The following is an 18,761-nucleotide window of genomic DNA, read 5'->3' as shown; positions in this document are numbered from 1 at the left end:
GAGCGGAACGAGACGGTGGAAATGCGTCGGCTCGTCCCACAAGATGAAATGAGGAGTAGAAGCAGATCAGAGGAGCATATATAGGATCGAGGTGACAGTTGCTATTTTATGATCTTTTTATAGTATATGCCGTCGACCTTACCGGTACTTCTCCAAAAACTCGGAGTGGAATTTCACGATGCGCTCGACCCAGTCGGTGCCGGGTGCAAGGAATGTCGTACGGAAGTGAAGTGTGTTTTCCTTTTGGCCGAAGCCGGAGCCGGGGACAACGCACACACCAGTAGCGTCGAGCATACCCAGGCAGTAGAACTCGTCAGCGGCGCGGCCCTCAGCCTTCGCAGCCTCGATAGCCTTAGCGGGAAGATTAATGGTGGGGAAGAGGTACATAGCACCCTGGTGGTAATGATTAGCATGAAAGGACCTATGGGTAATGGTAGTGAATGGTGCTTACCTGAGGCTCCTGGCACTCAACTCCCTCCATACGCTGGAAGGCATCGTACAAGGCAAGGGCACGCTTGTGCAAGCCATCCCGGATGCCATTGAACTCCTTCTGGTATAGCTCGAAGCTGGGCTCACCCTCGCGAGGGGGGTTGACCATGGTCTCGAGCAGGCACTGTGCAACGACCGGCGGACACAGACCAATACTGACGAGCTTGTAGATCTGCTCCTGGACCAAGGGATCGAAACCGACCAACTCGAAGTAACCACCACGGTGGCCGCACTCGCCAACCATGCCCTTGGAGGTACTGTGCATAGAAACCAGCTCCACATCGTCATACTTGCCAGGAGTCTCCTGCTGGAGCTGGCGCAGGCGCTTCTTGAACGAGACAAACTCGCCCGTGAAGACGTTGGTCTGGTACACCTCATCGGCAATGACAACCAGGTGCTCCTCGGCGGCGATGTCGAGAACACCCTTGATATCTTCGGGGCTCAGCGAGGCACCAGTAGGGTTACCGGGATTGATCACTGCGACGGAGCGCACATTAATGTTCTTAGCCCGGGCGTCTTTGATCGACTGCTTAATCGCGCTGACATTGGTACCCCAAGCCTTCTGTTCTTCCAAGTAGTAAGGCACGCAGTGTGCATTCAATAGCGACAGAGTAGCAGTGTAAAGTGGGTATTGGGGGATGGGAACCAGCACACCGGCATTGGGATCATTGCAGATGACGCTAAGCAGGGTGCTCACACCAGACGAGGCACCTGCGGTCAGGAATAGGTCCTGCGGGTTGGCAGGGAATCCATCACGCTCCTCAATAAACTTGGCCACGCTGTTCCGGATTCCCAGAGCGCCCTGACTGTGGCTGTATGCACCAACGCTTTGCACATTGGCCAGCAAGACCTTGGCCCGGTCAATCACATCCTGCTTGTATCCAAAGGAGGTCTTGAGTGCCTCCGTGTTCTCCAATAGCAAGGGGTTCTCGACGAGACTGAGGACTTGACGGAAGAAGGTGATTGGCTTCTGGTCGAGTTGCTGTGGGTTACCGATGTTCGCAAAGATGACGCTGTCAAAGGGCAGTGACTTGTCACCATCAGTCAGGCGCTGACGGTAGGTCTCAGCCTTGACCGCCAGCTCACCCCGCACGGCGTACTTGGCTGCGCGAATGTGCTGGTTGATGTTGTCGACGTTCAGGCATTTCTTCGACTGGGTGGACAAGGTCCGCTTGGTGTAGGCAACACTGGTTTGAGTCATAGTGGGCTCTGAGATTCAACCCAGACGTTAGTGAGATATCAAAATGTATAATCCAGTACAAATATGGTAGTATAGATGAGGTGGAGAAAGCAGAACAACGATGGGGCTTATAAGGTGGGACAGCCCCTCCCCCCACGGGATACCATCCGATCTATATATGGTGCAACACACCATCCCACGTACCTGACCAAGCGGAGAACCTCCCCGCAGCACCGATTGCGGTCGGGCGAAGTAGGAGACCATTCGGCCGGGTCGTCAGGGCCCGCAACGGAGATGCCCGTACACTGGAGGTAAGCTTAAATTGCCAGGACATGATGATAGTCAATCAGCAGATCGTTCTATCTCTTTGACCTCTTCAATAGACGCGATGATAGGACAAAACGGCTACAGCGCATGAAGAAAAAAAGAATCCAGGGACCGATTGGGCGGTGTGTGAGTCAGCATTGAGTTTCCCCACATTCGGTGAACCAAAGATAACAGGTGTGGAGTCTAAATCGTTACCGGACCAGAGCCCGAGGAAGGTTATTCACGGCATTGACAAACGATAAGAAAGGGCGCAAGATCTATGACGCTCTAAGCGCAGTTGGCTGGGGTCGGGCTGGCGCTAGGTCGATCTTTCCTCGGAAAAGCTTGCCCGGCCCTAGTGGACTCCGTGAGCCCGCATCGTCACTTCGGAGCCGCCCGATGCGGGGATGTTTATTACTAGCACTCTCCACCTTCTACAATTGGGAAAGATTATTAAAGTATCATAGATAGCATAAAATCCAGCCGTGGACTGGAATTCTAGGAACAGGTTACAATGCTAAAAAGTTATATCGATCCGTGACAACATCGACGGTGGGTTTCTCTGGTTCGTATCAGAAATACATTTCCCTTTCCTCCATTTAACTGCGTTCACTACCCCGAAGACGGACAGCTTGTCCATACTTCTGGAGCTTGGTGATCAAGGCATCACCGTGCTTCACCACATCCGCATATTGCTTGTTCTTATCGTCAGGTCGGTTGGTCTCAATGATCCCGTTGACGCGGTCAATAGTGCAAGCAATACGGTTGCTGGAGATGAACTTGGCCAGGTCCCTATATTTGGATTAGCATGTGCATAGCCTAGATTGCCGAAGAAATACATACCGGTCCAGATAATCCACAGTCACACCAAAGTCGTTAGCCATAGTGTTCAGGCCTACCACCCGGTAGCTCTGGAGAAGCTGCTGATAGGCGCGTAGTCGCATTTCCCGAACGAACCAGGCCCGGTGCTCGTGCAGGTAGCGATCCTGAGTCAAGAACTGATCTTCAACACCGGCAAGGGCCACAAAGAAAGAGCGGTAGTTGCCATTGTACAAGCTGTTCACCAGGTTTGCCAGCGGGGAGAAATCAACCGGGGCCTCGTTCTCTGCTTGCTCGCTAGAGCCAGCTCCCAATGTAGTCAAGTTGATGGCAGTGGTGGCACCAGCAGCAGGAGTTGATCGTGATACAGTCGCGTCCTTCATCTCCTCTTCCCGAGAACCAGGGCCCGCTGAAATCTCACCAGAGAGGGCAGCCAATTGGTCCTCTCCAGCGCCCAGGATGGCCTTGATCTCCGGGGCGTCGACAACCTTGGCTTTAAAGTCCACCCGCTTCAGGGACAATGATCCCGCAAGTACGGAGTAGATGACGAGCGAAGAGTAGCTGCAAAGTTCGTAGCTGGTGAATGTGGAAAGACTATCAAGGAGAAGAGGAGCAGCCAAGCTGTATGAGCGGATGGTAAGCAGGTGCAAACCCTTGTATGCCTTGAGACGATTCCTTCGGTCCCAGTCACCACCGCTCTCAACCAGGGTCTCTGCGCGTTCGATCGTCTTCTTCACATACAGAGCATCGCCGAAGAACAGGCCGATGCGGATCATGGCCAGGACCAAGTCGATCTTAGTTCCCAGGAAACCAATCTTATCAAGCAGCTCGTCGTATGACTCGATGGCTTTATCCTGTAGAATATTGGCGTTAGAGATAAATTCTGTTCATGGGGCTGAGAAGTATTCCCTACCTTATCACCAACCCGGGCCCAGAACTCCGCCCGCTTGCCCCGAGCAGCCTGTACCTCAGTCTCACCCGCGGCCTCCTCTGCGTCAACCTCTTCCTTCTGAATCGTCTCGAGCTCCTTCTTATTATCGTCAAGCAGAGTCTGATAGAGTTTCTCGTCCCACGGGAAGTCGATGTTCTGAGGCGACTTTCGGGAGGCGAGCATGTTGGAGGTGATGAGAGGCTTGGAGGTTCCAGTGTGAGAATGTTGTGTGACACCTTCCCCAGCATTGTTCAAAATACCCTCCGTAGGATGAGCCAGATGGCGGTAGAAGGGCGCCATCTTGCGTTCGAGAATGGCATCTTGTAGCTTCTTCAACGATGACTGACGGGTGGACGAAGCGCATGCAGGGTTGGAGAGGTTGAAGACATGTTGGGCGAGAAGAAGATCAGGGTACTTGATGTACTGTGGATCAGACCCCATGATGGCGGATCGGGACTGATGAGTGATACAAGAGAATGAAGAATCGGGGGTCCGAGATGCAGAGTGCGTTGATGAGATGGGACACTGCAAGGAAGCGATACATCACGTAGCTGGACCCAAGCTCAGCTGGCGGAATGTTTCTCCGGACCGACTACTCCTGGATGCCTCAGGCCACAAAATTTAATCATAAGTCATAAAACTAGCCCTGTTTAAGTGAAGACAAGGTTCCCGTTGCCCCTTCCGACGCTGTTTTTGATCTTCTCTTTCTTTTCATTGGATGTGGCTGATAAATTGTATGAATCACGGTCAACCATATCACCACATAATCCGTAGCTGGAATTCCTACTTCTTCCATACCTCATCACATAATCACATCACACTACTCTACACGTTCTGACGTCTACGATCAAGATCGCAGATTTTTCAAACTACTTGATTTATTACAATCACACCAACTGACAAAAATAATGGCCTGCGATTCATTCCGAGAGGCCGAGGAAGCTGATGCTTTTCCATTATTACAAACTACCTCCATAGTACACACCATCGGACAGGGCTTCTGCGGCACGGTATGGGCCTCCGAGAAAGGTCCAGCTTTCAAAAGAGAGGATGGTGGACCCGATCGATCTTTGAAAAATGAATTTGATATGCACCAGCGAGCTCTTCAAAGCTTACGAAAGATCACAACTCTCCAAATTCGCATTCCAGCCTGTTACGGCTTTATCGAGGTGAATAATCAGAAGTGGTGGGTCAAAAATCATCAAATATTCCCACCAGGCTTCTGGGCGCCATGCAATATGATCCAGTCTCAGCGAATACCGCCTTTCCCAGGGCATGTGAGAGGACTTCTCATCAAGAACTACTGTCCCCCAAATCTCAGACAGGAAATCATCACAAGCGAGCCTAATAAAGACTGCTTGGTTAGGCCGTATTTAGGCCGAAGAAGAACGAAGAAAGGATATTCAACGTCGCGATTCACGGCATTCTCTCTACGAAATTTCCCACTCCATCTGGATCAAATCGAAACCCTTATGACAGCAAATGATATAATGCAGTATGCAAGAGTTATGGCTGAGACTCTCGCGATGATGCACTGGATTGGTGAAATGGACGGAAACGATATTGAATTTGTCCTTGCACCACCCGTCCGGGATTCTTGCTATGAGAAGCATTCAGAAGGTATCACGAGGGCATCTCTTTCCAATGGTCTGAAAGTAGATTCTGATGCTCTTGGAAGCCACTCAATGTGGGCCCTCGACTTTGACTTATGTAGGAGAATAACGATGGATTCAAAAGGTGTGCAGCAGGCTGCTGCAGCTTTTTGGCGCAATGATCCCTATTATCCCCGACCATCGAAAAACTCTGAGAATGAAATCGCCTTGTGGTTTGCATTCAAAGAGCATTATTTACGAATGAGTGAAGCCTGTATTGACATTGCATGTACGACCTATGAACCACAAGAGGTTGAGAAACTACGTGCTCTACCAAAGCAGGTCATCGGTCTCATTGAACAGCGTGGTGACTCAAAAACTTAGAGCTAGATTCAATTCATTGGGTTTAACCTTCAAGATTGCTAGTATTAAGTTGCTCATAATAAAGTGTTAGTGTCTGTCTCTGCACATGCTCGTAGTTTTTGGTCATGAGATTGAGAACAGAGACATGTTGAGTCAGACTAACGGAAAGCCAAGTGCCCTCAGAAGCCTTGATGCTTTTTATAGCGGTGTATCAAGTGTTTCCTTCCCCAAATGGATCGACAATCTGGAAGCAAATTTGCGTCAAGTAAGAGGCAGAGCTTGCCTGGGGTCAGAGGTCGCCCTTCCTACAATCTATTTAGCGCTGTATGCTGACCTAGCTCTCGCAGGCTCCGTGATTGGCGATTTCCCTTGGCTTCGTCTTGGGGGTCCTGGCCATCATCCATTACATTCGCTCCAGTAACCACAGCGTTGGAAAGGGCCCCGGTTCTGGAGTGGGAGAGTACAAGCTGAAAGAAGACAGCAGAAATTACAAAGCTATAACAGACTTTGCGTCATAGAGAAGCTTTAGTATTGTCTTCTGAGTTAGTGCATGGAAATTTGATCGATTTTCTCTATCCTGCGCCATCTATTGACGAAAACTCGCTAGTCGGAGCTTGTGCGATTTGACCACCCCTTGCACCGGATTTTACTGATTTTTCCACGACAGGAGTAGGGACGATGACTTTGTCTTTGTGGGATATAGCTATGGCAGTCTGGTAATTGAAGAGGTAGTGAAGCTCCTTCTACGAGGTATAGCTATATTCGACAGGCGCTTCTTTCAGCTGAACGGAGGCACGAGCTCAATGATATCACGGGACAAAGAAGGGCGATAATTCTTTTCATTAAGTACACGCAAGTCAAAGAGTTAGAGAAAACGGAGCGGAAACTGGATGCGCTAGGGAGATAAAACAATCGAAATCTCTTTTATCTCCCTTTTGTCATGCATATGTCGATCGATCTAGTTCATGACAAGCTTTCTTATCATAAAGTTGACCCGCATGTCGCGCGATGGTGCTGCAGGGCGTTTAAGCATGAGGTCGCGTGCTCCCCCCCTTTAGTCATCATTGCCTGATTCTACGAGTCAGGAACCAGCAGGCAACCACCATTATACACGCGGAATCTTTCCCCTTTTCCTATCTATCCTTTTCTTTACCTTTTTTCTTCTACGGTACAGGCCTTTATTGGTGAAAACAGCCGTGAATACTCCGTGTCCTTGTACAATGTCTCAGCTTGGATCGAATCCACCAAAAAGTGGATTTTCGGCCCCAATCTATCGAACGCCCCGCACGTGCAACCCTTCATAGGACATGGAGGGCTGCAAATGCAATGGAATTCTTGTCATCAGATACTTGTTTAGATCCCTACATGCGTACTCGGAAGCTTGCGTGTTGCGATCAGATCATATCTTTACAGCACAAGCTTTTCGGCGTGGCCGGTTGAGGCACCGTACTCCGTAGACGGAACAGACCGAGGACAAGCCATGGGCCGGTCTGAGCGCAGGTGATAGAATAACGGCATTTAATTGGTCGCACTCCCCCCAGCTTGGAAGGTTGACGCTTAGCGTATAAGGAAAAAGAGTGGAAAAGGCCCCCACTGTCCCGCATCCCGCTCCGTCGATTGGTGATTGGGGAACCTTCTACAACATTCACAGGCCGACGCTGATCTGGGTTTGTTATCGGCTTTAATTGATTTTTTTTAGCGTCGTTTTTTTTCTTGGTTTGATTGTCCTCGTGCAATTGCCCTCGTGCTACTTATTGCCTCCTGTCAGCCCTACTTCCTCTCCTCATTCATCTGTCACCTCAGCTCGAGTCTTCAAACCGAGGGGTACATTGAACCGGGTCACGCTACCACTTGCGTTTTTGTACCGTCGATCCTGAAGCTTATCTCAAAGGTGAGACAAATCTCCCGTCTCACGCGCTTCGACGTCAAAACTGAAAGTCCCTTAGGACTACCGCGACGGCGACCCGCAAACATGACTTCCAAGGAGATCGAACCACAGTCATACCCGGAGAAGGGGCCTGGTCCACTTGAGGAGGGTGCATATGACCTGCCACCGCTTGAAGATAGGACCAAGGGTCGCTGGGAGCGCAGCTGGCCTACTATCGCTTGCGGTGCCGGTCTGTTCTCTGATGGTTATCTCAATGGCGTAAGTGCTCAAAAAAGACCTGCATAGGCGCGCGCCTGCCCTATGGCCATTGGCCTCACGTGTCATGTTGCTCTGTGAGGGAAACATGGTTACTGACATCTATCATTCCAGGTCATTGGCCAAGTCAACACGATTCTAGACTTCCTCTATCCGACTGTCTACGCCAGCTCTACGGCCAGTCAGAACGTCTCATCGATCGCCTTTGTCGGAACGGTGGTCGGAATGCTGATCTTTGGCTACACGAGTGACCATTGGTCGCGAAAGTGGTCCCTGATGATTTCGACCATCATCCTATTCGTTTTCGCAGCTCTCTGCGCAGGTTCCTATGGTTACCATGACAGCACCTACGGGATGTTCGCAGCACTCACTGCTTATCGGTTTTTCATCGGAATCGGCATTGGTGGTGAATATCCTGCCGGCTCGGTCGCCTGTGCAGAGAATACCGGCGAGCTCAAGGAGGGCCACCGCAACCGGTGGTTCATCATGTTCACTAACTTCCAGATCGACTTTGGTTTCGTAGTGTCGGCTTTGGTGCCCATGATTGTGTGTCTTATCTGCACTCAAGATCATCTGCGAGCGGCCTGGCGTATCTGCTTGGGCTTGGGTATCATTCCTCCCTTGAGTCTGGTCTACCTACGATACAAGATGAAGGAACCAGAGGAGTTTAACCGACAGCGTATGCGCGTCTTTCCACTAAGACTGATCTTCAAGTTCTACTGGAAGCGCCTGGTAAGAAATCCCTGCACTGAACCCCGTAATTGTTTGTACTAAAAATGGCTCTAGTTTATCGTCTCTTTGATCTGGTTTATCTATGACTTTTCCTCGTACTCCTTCGGTCTGTACTCCTCGAAATTCCTCGCACTGATTCTACCCGCGGATGCACCGCTCTGGAAGACTTTCGGCTGGACCACTTTGATCTACCTTTTCTACATCCCCGGTTCCAGCCTCGGAGCCTTTTGTAGTGACTGGATCGGCCCTCGCCAGACTTTGGCCATAGGCGTCGCTCTTCAGGGAGTGGTTGGATTCATCATGTCCGGATGCTACGAATGGCTTGCCACCCAGGAGTATATGGGCGCTTTTATCGTGGTTTACGGGTATGTGGATTCCATGGTAATGCTATTCAGGCTTTCACTAACCAGCATAGTGTCTTTCTGGCTCTGGGCGAATTTGGCCCTGGTGACAACATTGGCCTTGTCGCAGCCAAGACTAGCGCTACCGCCATTCGGGGACAGTACTATTCATATGCCGCGGCCATTGGAAAGATCGGTGCTTTTGTGGGCACGTATGTCCTTCCTATTGCCGCAGATAATGCCCCAAACAAGGTTCGGGCTGGCCAAGATCCTTTCTTCATCTCCAGCTCTCTCTGCATCTTCAGTGCTTTCCTGGCTTGGTTCCTTCTCCCCCAAATCAACCAGGTACGCTTCCCATTCTGTGATATACTACGCTCAATCTTAACCCTGTACAGGACACCATCACCCACGAAGATGACAGGTTTCGCGAGTTTCTGGCCTCAGAGGGCTACGACACGTCGACTCTGGGTAAGTAATTACTGGGCCCATCCTAGCCCAGGCTCACCCGACGCCAAACCGCACACTCAACGATTGCTATCACGCTTATTATTTATTGCCCACACGCTCCTGCTGTATACCCCACGATAAATGTGCTCTGGATCTGACACCGAATGCGACAATCCACGGCTCAGTAATCAATCCCGCGATGATATGGAATAAGAAGCCCGTGCGACGAACCAGCAACATAGATTCTTGCGACATGATTCATGAGAAAACCCCTGCAATTAACTCTGACATGATGGTGGGCATTTTCCGGGCTGATCAACGGGTGATCTACCTCGGCGGTGCATTTCCGAAACATTCTATTGCTCTTGTATGTAACCAGCTTAATGTTACTTGCGTGTTCAAACAATAATAAGTAATAGTCTGAAGATTACGCTCCCAGGCTCTTTTCGGCATTTTTTTTTCTGCTCAAAAGTACAAGTGAATGGAGATAGTGATGTTGATGCAGTGAACCTAATCATGCAGCGACGAAAACCGATCGGAAGATAACTCGCGATTATGCCACAAACCACAAAAAAACGCTCTCGATATGGAGTAAGAGCATTGAAGAGTTAGCAAAATATGATTCCTAGCTAGATCAAATGAAAATAAGCAAATCATAGCAAAAATCAAGATAAGCATTTCACATGAAATGGAGATGGAAGACGTCAGATCGGGGGGACCGGCCACTCCACACTTTTCCAGCCGAGGTTGCCATCGGCGGCTCCAGACGCCGGTCAATTACCGGTCCTCCCTTTCACCACCCGACATTAAATCAACCATCTCTTTCCTTTTAAACATCCTTCATCCGCTTGTGACTTCCTTCCTTTCCCGTCTTCGAAGCCGGACCCCGAAATCACCCCAAATCCCATCCTCGCGTGACCGGAACTTGGATCAGCAAACATGGTCGCCGACGCTCTCGTTTACCACCCAGCACTGGCGCACTGGCTGCGCTTCGTCGCGACAACCGGTATGCACATGCCCCAGTAAATCCCATTTCTGCGAGCCAAATCTAGCCAGACCGAGAGTGTCAAAATGAGCACAGTGTAGTACACTCACTGCGATGATGCCCCTCTCGGAATCTCCTGATGGGGACGAAATGGCGAAGCTCGATTCAGCGCAACCCAACCTAATCAAGACATTCCAACTAACAAATGCCTCTTTCTTCCGTCCAGTTGGTCGTGATAAGCTCCTCCGTACCCTCCAATACTTCTCCCGCTTCTACGCCTGGTACCTGTACCGCACCAACAAGCCCCAGTCCGCAATCGACCCCTACAATGCCGTCAAGAAGCAGTTCGGCACAACGCGCAAGATTATGCGTATCGGCAAGTTCGCCGAGCACCTCAAGGCTGCCTCCGTCGCCCTCGACAACAAGGGTCCTATTGACCCTGTCCTGCGCTACCTGAGCGTCGGTCGCCAGCTCGGTTACGCCGGTTACCTGTCCCTCGATATGGTCACCGTTGTTGATGCTATCGGATTCCGCAAGCTCGAGTCTGCGAAGCGTTTGCAGGAGCAAGCATACCGCGCATGGGCCGCTGGTCTGCTGTGCAGTGCTCTTGCGGGTCTCTACACTCTCTTCAAGCTGCAGGAGAAGGAGAAGACTGTTGACCGGAAGGAGGGTGAGGGTGTTGTTGAGGCTAAGAAGATTGAGAAGTATGTTTCATGTTTTCTGGGTATTTTCAAGAAGGATTCATGTGCTAACGTTCTATATAGGGAGCGCTCTGCTGCTCGGATACAGCTCTTCTCTGACGTGTGCGACTTGGCCGCTCCGTTGTCTGCTATCGGCGTCCTCAACCTTGACGATGGCATCGTCGGTATCACCGGTACCATTACCTCCCTGATCGGTGTCTGGTCCCAGTGGCGCAAGACCGCCTAAATGGAGTCCGCATTCAATAAGTGAAATTTAGTGAACAGGCTCGGCCATACCTAGTCGAGCTTGCGTGCTGGTAGAAGGACCATGTTCTTATACCAGCGGAGAATGAAGGCTACGTAGGTGTCATTTTTGACTACTGCGTTATGAGTTTGACAGTTTCCGCGTTTATATCCTTGTCATGAACAACTTGTATCTCTTTTTTGAAGGGGGAATGTCTAGATGACCCGTCTTCGAGTATATAGCAATTTCATTCCGTCTTCTCTACGACTGAACCTTCGGTAATTTTAAACGGCAAGTTTGTGTATCTCGGTTGAAGATTTACCGGTATCTCATTCGTAAGGAAGCTAACAGTAGAACCCAATCTCGCAGCGGTGGATATCATTCATCAAAGCCACAAACCCAATACCCCGTGTCTCATAAACTCGTATTGCTTCTCATCACATCCATAACTCATCTCCATCAGTCATCGCGGGCGTGGTGCTTAGACAGGGCAAGTCTAAAACCGTCAGTAACCACCCGAATACAAACAAAAGGACCAACGTACCGCGCCACACGATCCACAGGTCTTAGTACCACCAGCCATAGCGGCAGAGCACTTGGGGCAGCTAGCGTGTCCAGACATAATGTAGGATGGGATCTTGTTGATCTATGAGCCAGTCAGAAAGAGCGTTCACGAGGACCGTCGGGAATGTGCATGCAAAGCCACGATCGATTAGAACACCGAATATCGTACCTAAAGAGGTTGGTCTGGCTACCAAGGTAGGTGAAAAATGCAAGGCGAGTGATCGTTAGGGAAAATGTCAGCGAGGGGCAGAAGAAAATAATAATCCACTTTGTGTTACCCCGCCTCGGCCCCGCTTTATGATAAGCTGGTCGTGATGTGCAGGCTACATGGATGTTGAGTATAGATACAACCTTAATTGATCTTGGGTTGCATAATAGTATCAACTTTCAGGTAGATGCCTGGCTCTTTTGTAAAGGACGTAACTCGAGCTTAGAGAATGACCTGTTCTAGAGACAGCGCTCGTTAGCCCTATGAGCAGGCTGTTCCCGTCAGACTATGGATCGATTTGAATATCTGTAAGATATTCGAATATTTACTATAAGATGTTTGAGAAGGAAATAATTTTAAGTAAAGTTCATTGTGTGCTCATATTCAGGGGGCTAAGACCCTGGACCACCGCCTTTTGTAGTCCAACTCTATCTATACATCACTACTCATTCTCTATATCCGTATCATGCTCACAAGTCCACATAATCCCCAGCTCCTCGTTCGCATCCGCATACATCGTATCCCTAGCCTCATCCCCCAAACAAAGCGACGGTCGTTTATCAAACCCATGAATTGCCTCCTCAATAATCAAACCCCCACAATGCCTCATCCTCCCCTCATCCACAAACTTACAAATCTTGTCCCTCAACGCATCCCCCTCAACAAGCAACTGATCCCACCCACACGTATAAATAGACACAGAAGGCGGGAAAGCCGCAAGAAATAGACTAGCCGGCGCCAACGCAGGCGATAAATACGGATGCGCCATATCAACACTACCATCCTCCTTCTTCGGCAAATTCTTATGCAAAAGATACGACTCATCAAAGAAGGTCAGAACCTTTGGCGGAATCATCGACCGTTCAGCTGCAATGGGATTTGTCGCATCTCGCTCGGAGCGGGACCGCGTCCAATCCACAGCGGGATAAAACGCCAGCGAACCCGCAAGTTTAATATCGGACTTTGTGTCCAAGCGACCACGAGCTTCAAGTTCTTCGTGCAGACGAAACGGGACTGTGAAGCAGAGGTTCCCACCCGCACTATTGCCACATAGTACAAACCGGGCGCGGTCGAGGTTATAGTTGTCGGCATGGTCCCATAACCATAGTACAGCATCGACGCCGTCTTCGATTGGAATGGGAAATGGGTGTTCGGGTGCAAGTCTGTAGTTTACGCTGACAAAGATACAGTCTGGGTGGGCGGTCGTTACGGCGTGAGCCCAGCGTGCGTCGTCGATGGCATGGCCAATCGAGAAGCCGCCTCCATGGAAGTTTATTAGGACGGGTCGGCGGGGTGCGTCGATGTCGTGGGTTGAGGAAAATGTTGAAGTTGGGGGTTGATTTTGGGCTGTGAAGAAGTAGAGTTTTATGGAGCCGATTGGTTTGCTGATTTTTGTCGGAATAGTTATCTCCAGGCTCGGGTTTGGGGGAAGAGGCCATGAGAGGTAGCGGTCTACCCAGGAGATGACGGTTTGCCAGAAGCGGAGCTTTTTGGCTTGTTTTGTGAGGTCAGTGCGGGATGCTGGCATTCTAATAAACTGCTTTCTCTTGGCTTGAAGTGAGTGTTTCTAAGTGTGTTTGGGGCTTTAAGTATACATAAATGGGACTTGGGTTGGGAGAAATGACGTAGAATAGGTGTAAGGTTGGCAAGTTTCCATTGAATTATATCTTTGGATTTGTGCGTGGCGTTATCTTCTAGTCTGTAGTACTTTGCCGTGCGACAGATTTATCATGGAGAGACAACTGATTTATCAACATGAGCTTTGTACGTATTGCTGATCTCGATGATCTTCGCCAATGATCTACAGCCGGCGGAAGGACCACCAATCAATGTGGGGCAAATCACTCCACGCCATTGATCATATTGAAATGGAAATGCCAATTCATGCTTGATGGAATATTTGACGCCGAGACTAGCTTTCTGGTGCTATAAGATCCTATTTGGACTAAAAATTCTAGATGTTGTCACGTAGCAGAAAGCCTCCGTGCTGTAGCTTCTGCAAAAGCCCCTCGGGGTCGTATTTGGCTGCAACCTCCTGCATTCGCTCGACATTATCGGCCCCATAGCTACGGAGTACCTTCTGATGAGCATTGGCAAAGCTCATACACTTGAAGTCAAGTAGAAGATTCTTTCCGCTGGCCAGCGACTCGACGCTTTCGGCCATCGTGGCGACTGCTTTTTGCGCTGCAGCATCATCGCTACCCTCTTGGGGCCACTCGCAGGTAAAAACCCACCCTATGAGTTTTTCATCATGTCAGCTCTCTCATTTATTGGAGCTCCTACCGGACTGGAGCTGATGGGTCTCATTATGATTGGAACGATGAACATACAGCACTGCGGGATACTCTCATGGCCCATGATATTGTCGCCACGATCCTTCCCTGCCCGCACACCAGCCTTACCAAATGGCTGAATTGTATAATGCAAGACTGCGTCAGCCGGAAGGGACTTACAGGTTTCGGTCCAGAGCTTGTAGACGTCCTCGTAGAGTTCCTGTGACACCTTGGTCGTCATCGTGCAAATAGCCCGCCTATGAGGTATATTAGTACAGATCTTCAACTTTGGTTCCATCAATCTTACTTCTTAGCCTCCTGTTTATGGCCCATTGCTTGGGCCAATGACAAGAGAGTGCCATTTGTGGAAGGTAGGACTGTTGTCATCGAGCTTTTGAGGTTATAAAAAGGCTCGAAAGTCGTAGGTCGCTCGGTGGGGATGTCGCCATAGAGCAAGCCCACAGCGACGAAGCCGTTGTTGAAGTTGGTGAATAGCCCGATCTTAGGATAATCTTCCATGGCATTCTGAACCGCGACTGTAGCTTTGTTGATTTCGACATGATCCTCGGGGTTGTAAAGATTGATTGTGTATTGCACGTTGATCAGAGGGTGAGTTTCGAGGTCAAATCTTGTTACAATTCCTGGACAGGCATTAGAGGAGGCCAACTCTGTGCTATACAGCAGATATTGAAACGATCACGGAACCTGATTACTCACCAAAATTGGAGCCACCGCCCTTTAGAGCGCGGTAGAGATCAACGTTTTCTTTTTCGTTCGCATTGACCAATCTACCATCAGCCAAAAGGACCTAAAGAAGTCAGCCGTGAGTATAGGCAAAGAGAGCTAGTCTTCGAAAGGGGGCGACTCGCCTCAAAATTCCGGACACCGTCGGCACCCAGTCCATACAGATTGGGCAAAGCCCCCATGCCACCTTCGGCGACTGGTTAGCTTCCAAGCTCCAGTCACACTCGTTATTTAGGACCATATACCTCCTAGAAGAAATCCTCCTAGCCCAACCTGCTGATCTCGACCACCAATTGCCGATAACTTCTGCTCCTCCAACCAGGCATACACCTCCCCCCAGGTGTTTCCAGACCCCACTCGAGCGACTCCGTCTGAACCCAGTTTCTTGGTCTGAAACTGACGGATATCTAAAACAACAGCCATCTCATCGGCGCTGCTGAAGCCTATATTGGGATTATGGCCAGTAGTACGGATGGTAAATTTGGTTCCCGTCTTTTTGACAATCTCCAGTGCTTCATTTAGCTCTTGAGCATTGCTCAAGTATACATACCCCGCAGCCGGGGTCCAGCACGTCTGCGACCAGGGGACTGCCACTGCTGTCTGGTACTCCGATTCAACATCGGGAGTTACCACCTTGGAACTGAAGACCGTCTTCAATTGATCAATTACCGCTGTTGTGCTGGAGGCCATGTTTGTAGTTGTTTGGATATAAGTTCAGATATAGAGAGTAAATTGCGTAGCATGATGAACTGTCAAATAGTGCGGGTTGTCCGCTTTATGTTTGGGCTCAGCATTGGTCGAGACTCATGCGTTGGAGCGGAGTCTCTCTTCCTTTGTTGCTACCAAAAGTCCTAAGATCCCTGTCCACTCAATGCCCTAAGAGTTGGTAATCAAGCCGTCCGCATCACGGTAGCTAGCCCCTTTGAATCATAATACACACATGGTGAGCCACTTTACTCTGGAGCAGGTAAAACTTTGCTATGGACAATCATGACGAGGCTCGACATGGGACACGATGACTTGAAAGCCCCTCTGAGCCCGAAGGATCAATACCCCTGCGGCAGTTAACGCCGTACAGGCCGCCTCTACGTAGTCAGCCCCACGGACCCCACTAAACGCATGCACTTTGGGGAGCAAGAAGTGTGAGGGGTCGTAGACTCGAATTCTAAGCTGCAGTAGCTAGAAATGGGGGCCAAGTATGCACCAATTAGCGCGCAATCAAGTGCAACGTAACTGCATGGAAATAGCCCCCATACTCCAAGTTTGATATAGTATCCACTGATCGCGTCGAACTGATGTCAATCATTTCTCATTCTATTAACCTCGAAAGGTAGCATACAATTTTGGGTGATGTCATGGTACCAGAAGGCACATTGAAATGCCAATTTTGTCGGCGCTAGTCTTAGACGCGTAGTATCCAGGCTAACCAAAATCAAAAGTTAGGGCAGGGGGCTTATACTCGAAAATCGCGCCTTCCTGAATTGAATCATTGACATAAGGAACGTGCTGTGCAAACCAATGCAACACTTGATGTGTGGACCGTGGCCAGGCGCCCAGGCGTGTACATATGCTATACGAAATGAAACTTTGTGCACTTGTATGGTAGTCAGCCCACTCAAACCTGGAAGTAATTCCCTCAGCTAGATTAGTTTACGAACAAGCAGACATGACTGTATGCAGGTATCACTGCTAGATTTTTAGAACTAGAGTACGGCATACAGTATCATCTATTAAGTTGGTCTATTAGTGGTACATGAGCATTGTGACTGTCTACAGGGACGTTCCATGCTCCTGTGGCACCACCGTACCCGCGGGCTGCCTGGCGTGGGCTATCCCCTCGGGGCGAGGCCCTCGACCGGCCCCGCACATGGAAAAATGATAGAATGGCAAATGTATCCATGAAACGCTAAAATCATCCGAATGTATTCGTTAGAGCTAAGCAGTAGACAGCTGAAATAAACCTTGCTTAGCGCTTATCTCACCAAGCTCCCTCTCTTGATATATAAAAAGAGCACAAACCCATGACTGCAAGACCAAAAGCCACGTCCAACTATCCACTTTTGTGTTAAATCCCTCTCAACAATCCAACATGTCCAATCTCTCCGATCCCTTGCCCGTCATCCTATGCGGCCAATCAACCAAAATCGGAAAGCCCGTAGCAGAAGCCATGCTACCCGAAATCGAAGGTAAGATTCAGCCTCAATTCGTCCAATTACAAGCACAGATTGCCTTTGAATCATATTCAGCTAAGCTCAACCAGTGATCCACTTTATCCAAACCAATGAAGCGGCTCTGGCGGAGATTCCCCACCTGCTCGCTGGGCGGGACCCCCAGTCCCCCCACGATAACGGGGTCGGCTCGGGGAACTACAGCCAGCCGGCTCGTGCGGTCATCCTTGGCCATGGATATTCTGTAACCGATGTTGAGGCTTTCCGGGCTGCGTGTGAAGGTGTTAATCAGGAACCTGTTGTTTGGGTTCTTAGTGATCCGGCGAAGCAGCGTGCTCCAGATGCGTCGCCGCCTGGGGAAGGATATGCTAAGGTTGCTGCGCAGCTTGCGAAGGATATCATTGTGAAGTGGAAGGAGGATGGAGCTGATAAGGATGAGGTTATTTTCTTTTAAGCTTTAGGCTTTGGTGTCATTATGATTGCTGGAGCTCGTTTCCAGTGGTTCGGAGACCTCAGGATTTTAACGCCCAGTGGGCCCGCCCGGCATTATATATATCGAGGCTTTCCAGAGTTTCACAGCACGTTTCAGACATCCACACAGCCAAATCTAATCTAAATCTACATGAATCATTGTGTTAGCTGAAGCGATCTCAAGTCTTTGGAATTGACTCCATTGATATCACATAGTGACCGAGAAAGATTGAAACCTGGAATAGCTCCTTGAGGACTCAACCTTCTCTATCCATGCCCAGGCATACTAGTGGTATTTCAATTTGTTCACATGTGCGTTACATTGACGACCTTGATCCCGGGAGAAGCTTCCTTATTAGCATTGTACAGGGCGATGCTCCCGGGCTTCAGGTTGTAGGTGATATGATAAGCCCCGGGTTATGGAAATTAGAGATGACCTCAATACCACCAAGACAAGCTATGGCTAAGCTTCCGAGCGAATTATGAGAACATTTCGCGCTTCTGGTGATCCCTTTGAAAATCCAATACGGCCACGAGAAAGATATGTATACTGTATTAGTCGAGAAGTGATGTCGTGCCCACAGTGCTTGGGAGATAGCTCAATCTTTTATACAAGATCCCTGTACTATATCTGAAACCCAGAGCTCTGCGCCATTTACAAGTCTTACTGCAGCTACCCGACATTTCCCTAAATTCTTAGGCATGCATACCACGGATAACTACGGCCTGAGTAGATTGCCGACAAACAAATAGAAGTCTACGTTTGTGTCAATATCGGACAAAGGCCCAAGCGACCAGGAGGCGACATGATGCAAGTCGCCAGGTGGAGGAACCCCTTCCACGCTATACCCCGCATCCGCCTGAGCCACGCGACCGATTTCCCCAGACAGCCAAGAACTGCCAAGAGAACATTTCAGCCCAACACCGGTACACGGACAATGTGGACATTTGCCCCCTAAGCCAGCATCAGCTTGCATTCGGGTCATTGATGAGCGAAGTGTCATCAGGCAGTCGGTAAGAGGTCCGTTCAAGAATGCCGACCAGTCGCAAAAAAGGAGGCATGACGTGCAGGATCGGGTCG

The 18,761-nt window shown here is 49.7% G+C and overlaps 8 protein-coding genes across 8 annotated transcripts; 4 read left to right on the top strand and 4 right to left on the bottom strand.

Annotated features, from left to right (window-relative positions):
- Positions 1-138: 138 nt before the first annotated feature.
- N7503_010353 (putative alanine aminotransferase) lies at positions 139-2,003 on the bottom strand (the record flags this gene model as incomplete). Its single annotated transcript, XM_057069899.1, has 3 exons — positions 139-393; positions 452-1,698; positions 1,874-2,003. The coding sequence occupies 3 exons, from the start codon at positions 2,001-2,003 to the stop codon at positions 139-141; spliced, it is 1,632 nt and encodes a 543-aa protein (XP_056916510.1).
- A 571-nt stretch (positions 2,004-2,574) lies between these two features.
- N7503_010352 (proteasome regulatory particle lid subunit RPN7) lies at positions 2,575-4,166 on the bottom strand (the record flags this gene model as incomplete). The annotated part of the gene is made up of 3 exons (XM_057069898.1): positions 2,575-2,767; positions 2,819-3,648; positions 3,708-4,166. The coding sequence occupies 3 exons, from the start codon at positions 4,164-4,166 to the stop codon at positions 2,575-2,577; spliced, it is 1,482 nt and encodes a 493-aa protein (XP_056916509.1).
- Positions 4,167-4,633: 467 nt separating this feature from the next.
- Positions 4,634-5,701, top strand: N7503_010351 (zinc finger protein; the record flags this gene model as incomplete). Its single annotated transcript, XM_057069897.1, has 1 exon — positions 4,634-5,701. One exon carries the CDS (start codon positions 4,634-4,636, stop codon positions 5,699-5,701), a length of 1,068 nt encoding a protein of 355 aa, XP_056916508.1.
- Positions 5,702-7,652: 1,951 nt separating this feature from the next.
- N7503_010350 (putative MFS phospholipid transporter (Git1)) lies at positions 7,653-9,372 on the top strand (the record flags this gene model as incomplete). Its single annotated transcript, XM_057069896.1, has 5 exons — positions 7,653-7,826; positions 7,938-8,555; positions 8,610-8,920; positions 8,971-9,241; positions 9,292-9,372. 5 exons carry the CDS (start codon positions 7,653-7,655, stop codon positions 9,370-9,372), a joined length of 1,455 nt encoding a protein of 484 aa, XP_056916507.1.
- A 910-nt stretch (positions 9,373-10,282) lies between these two features.
- N7503_010349 (PEX11 family protein) lies at positions 10,283-11,255 on the top strand (the record flags this gene model as incomplete). The annotated part of the gene is made up of 3 exons (XM_057069895.1): positions 10,283-10,349; positions 10,555-11,032; positions 11,093-11,255. The coding sequence occupies 3 exons, from the start codon at positions 10,283-10,285 to the stop codon at positions 11,253-11,255; spliced, it is 708 nt and encodes a 235-aa protein (XP_056916506.1).
- Positions 11,256-12,466: 1,211 nt separating this feature from the next.
- On the bottom strand, positions 12,467-13,552 carry N7503_010348 (uncharacterized protein; the record flags this gene model as incomplete). Its single annotated transcript, XM_057069894.1, has 1 exon — positions 12,467-13,552. One exon carries the CDS (start codon positions 13,550-13,552, stop codon positions 12,467-12,469), a length of 1,086 nt encoding a protein of 361 aa, XP_056916505.1.
- A 426-nt stretch (positions 13,553-13,978) lies between these two features.
- Positions 13,979-15,731, bottom strand: N7503_010347 (FAD-binding oxidoreductase; the record flags this gene model as incomplete). Its single annotated transcript, XM_057069893.1, has 5 exons — positions 13,979-14,259; positions 14,355-14,554; positions 14,605-14,938; positions 15,015-15,105; positions 15,315-15,731. The coding sequence occupies 5 exons, from the start codon at positions 15,729-15,731 to the stop codon at positions 13,979-13,981; spliced, it is 1,323 nt and encodes a 440-aa protein (XP_056916504.1).
- A 1,399-nt stretch (positions 15,732-17,130) lies between these two features.
- On the top strand, positions 17,131-17,663 carry N7503_010346 (uncharacterized protein; the record flags this gene model as incomplete). Its single annotated transcript, XM_057069892.1, has 2 exons — positions 17,131-17,227; positions 17,302-17,663. 2 exons carry the CDS (start codon positions 17,131-17,133, stop codon positions 17,661-17,663), a joined length of 459 nt encoding a protein of 152 aa, XP_056916503.1.
- Positions 17,664-18,761: the final 1,098 nt, after the last annotated feature.

This window comes from Penicillium pulvis, assembly GCF_028828015.1.
Source record: "Penicillium pulvis strain IBT 33274 chromosome Unknown scaffold_8_segment0_segment0, whole genome shotgun sequence".
NCBI lineage: Eukaryota > Fungi > Ascomycota > Eurotiomycetes > Eurotiales > Aspergillaceae > Penicillium > Penicillium pulvis.
The sequence above is the reverse complement of the archived record's forward strand: the minus strand, read 5'-3'. Positions and strand labels throughout refer to the sequence as shown.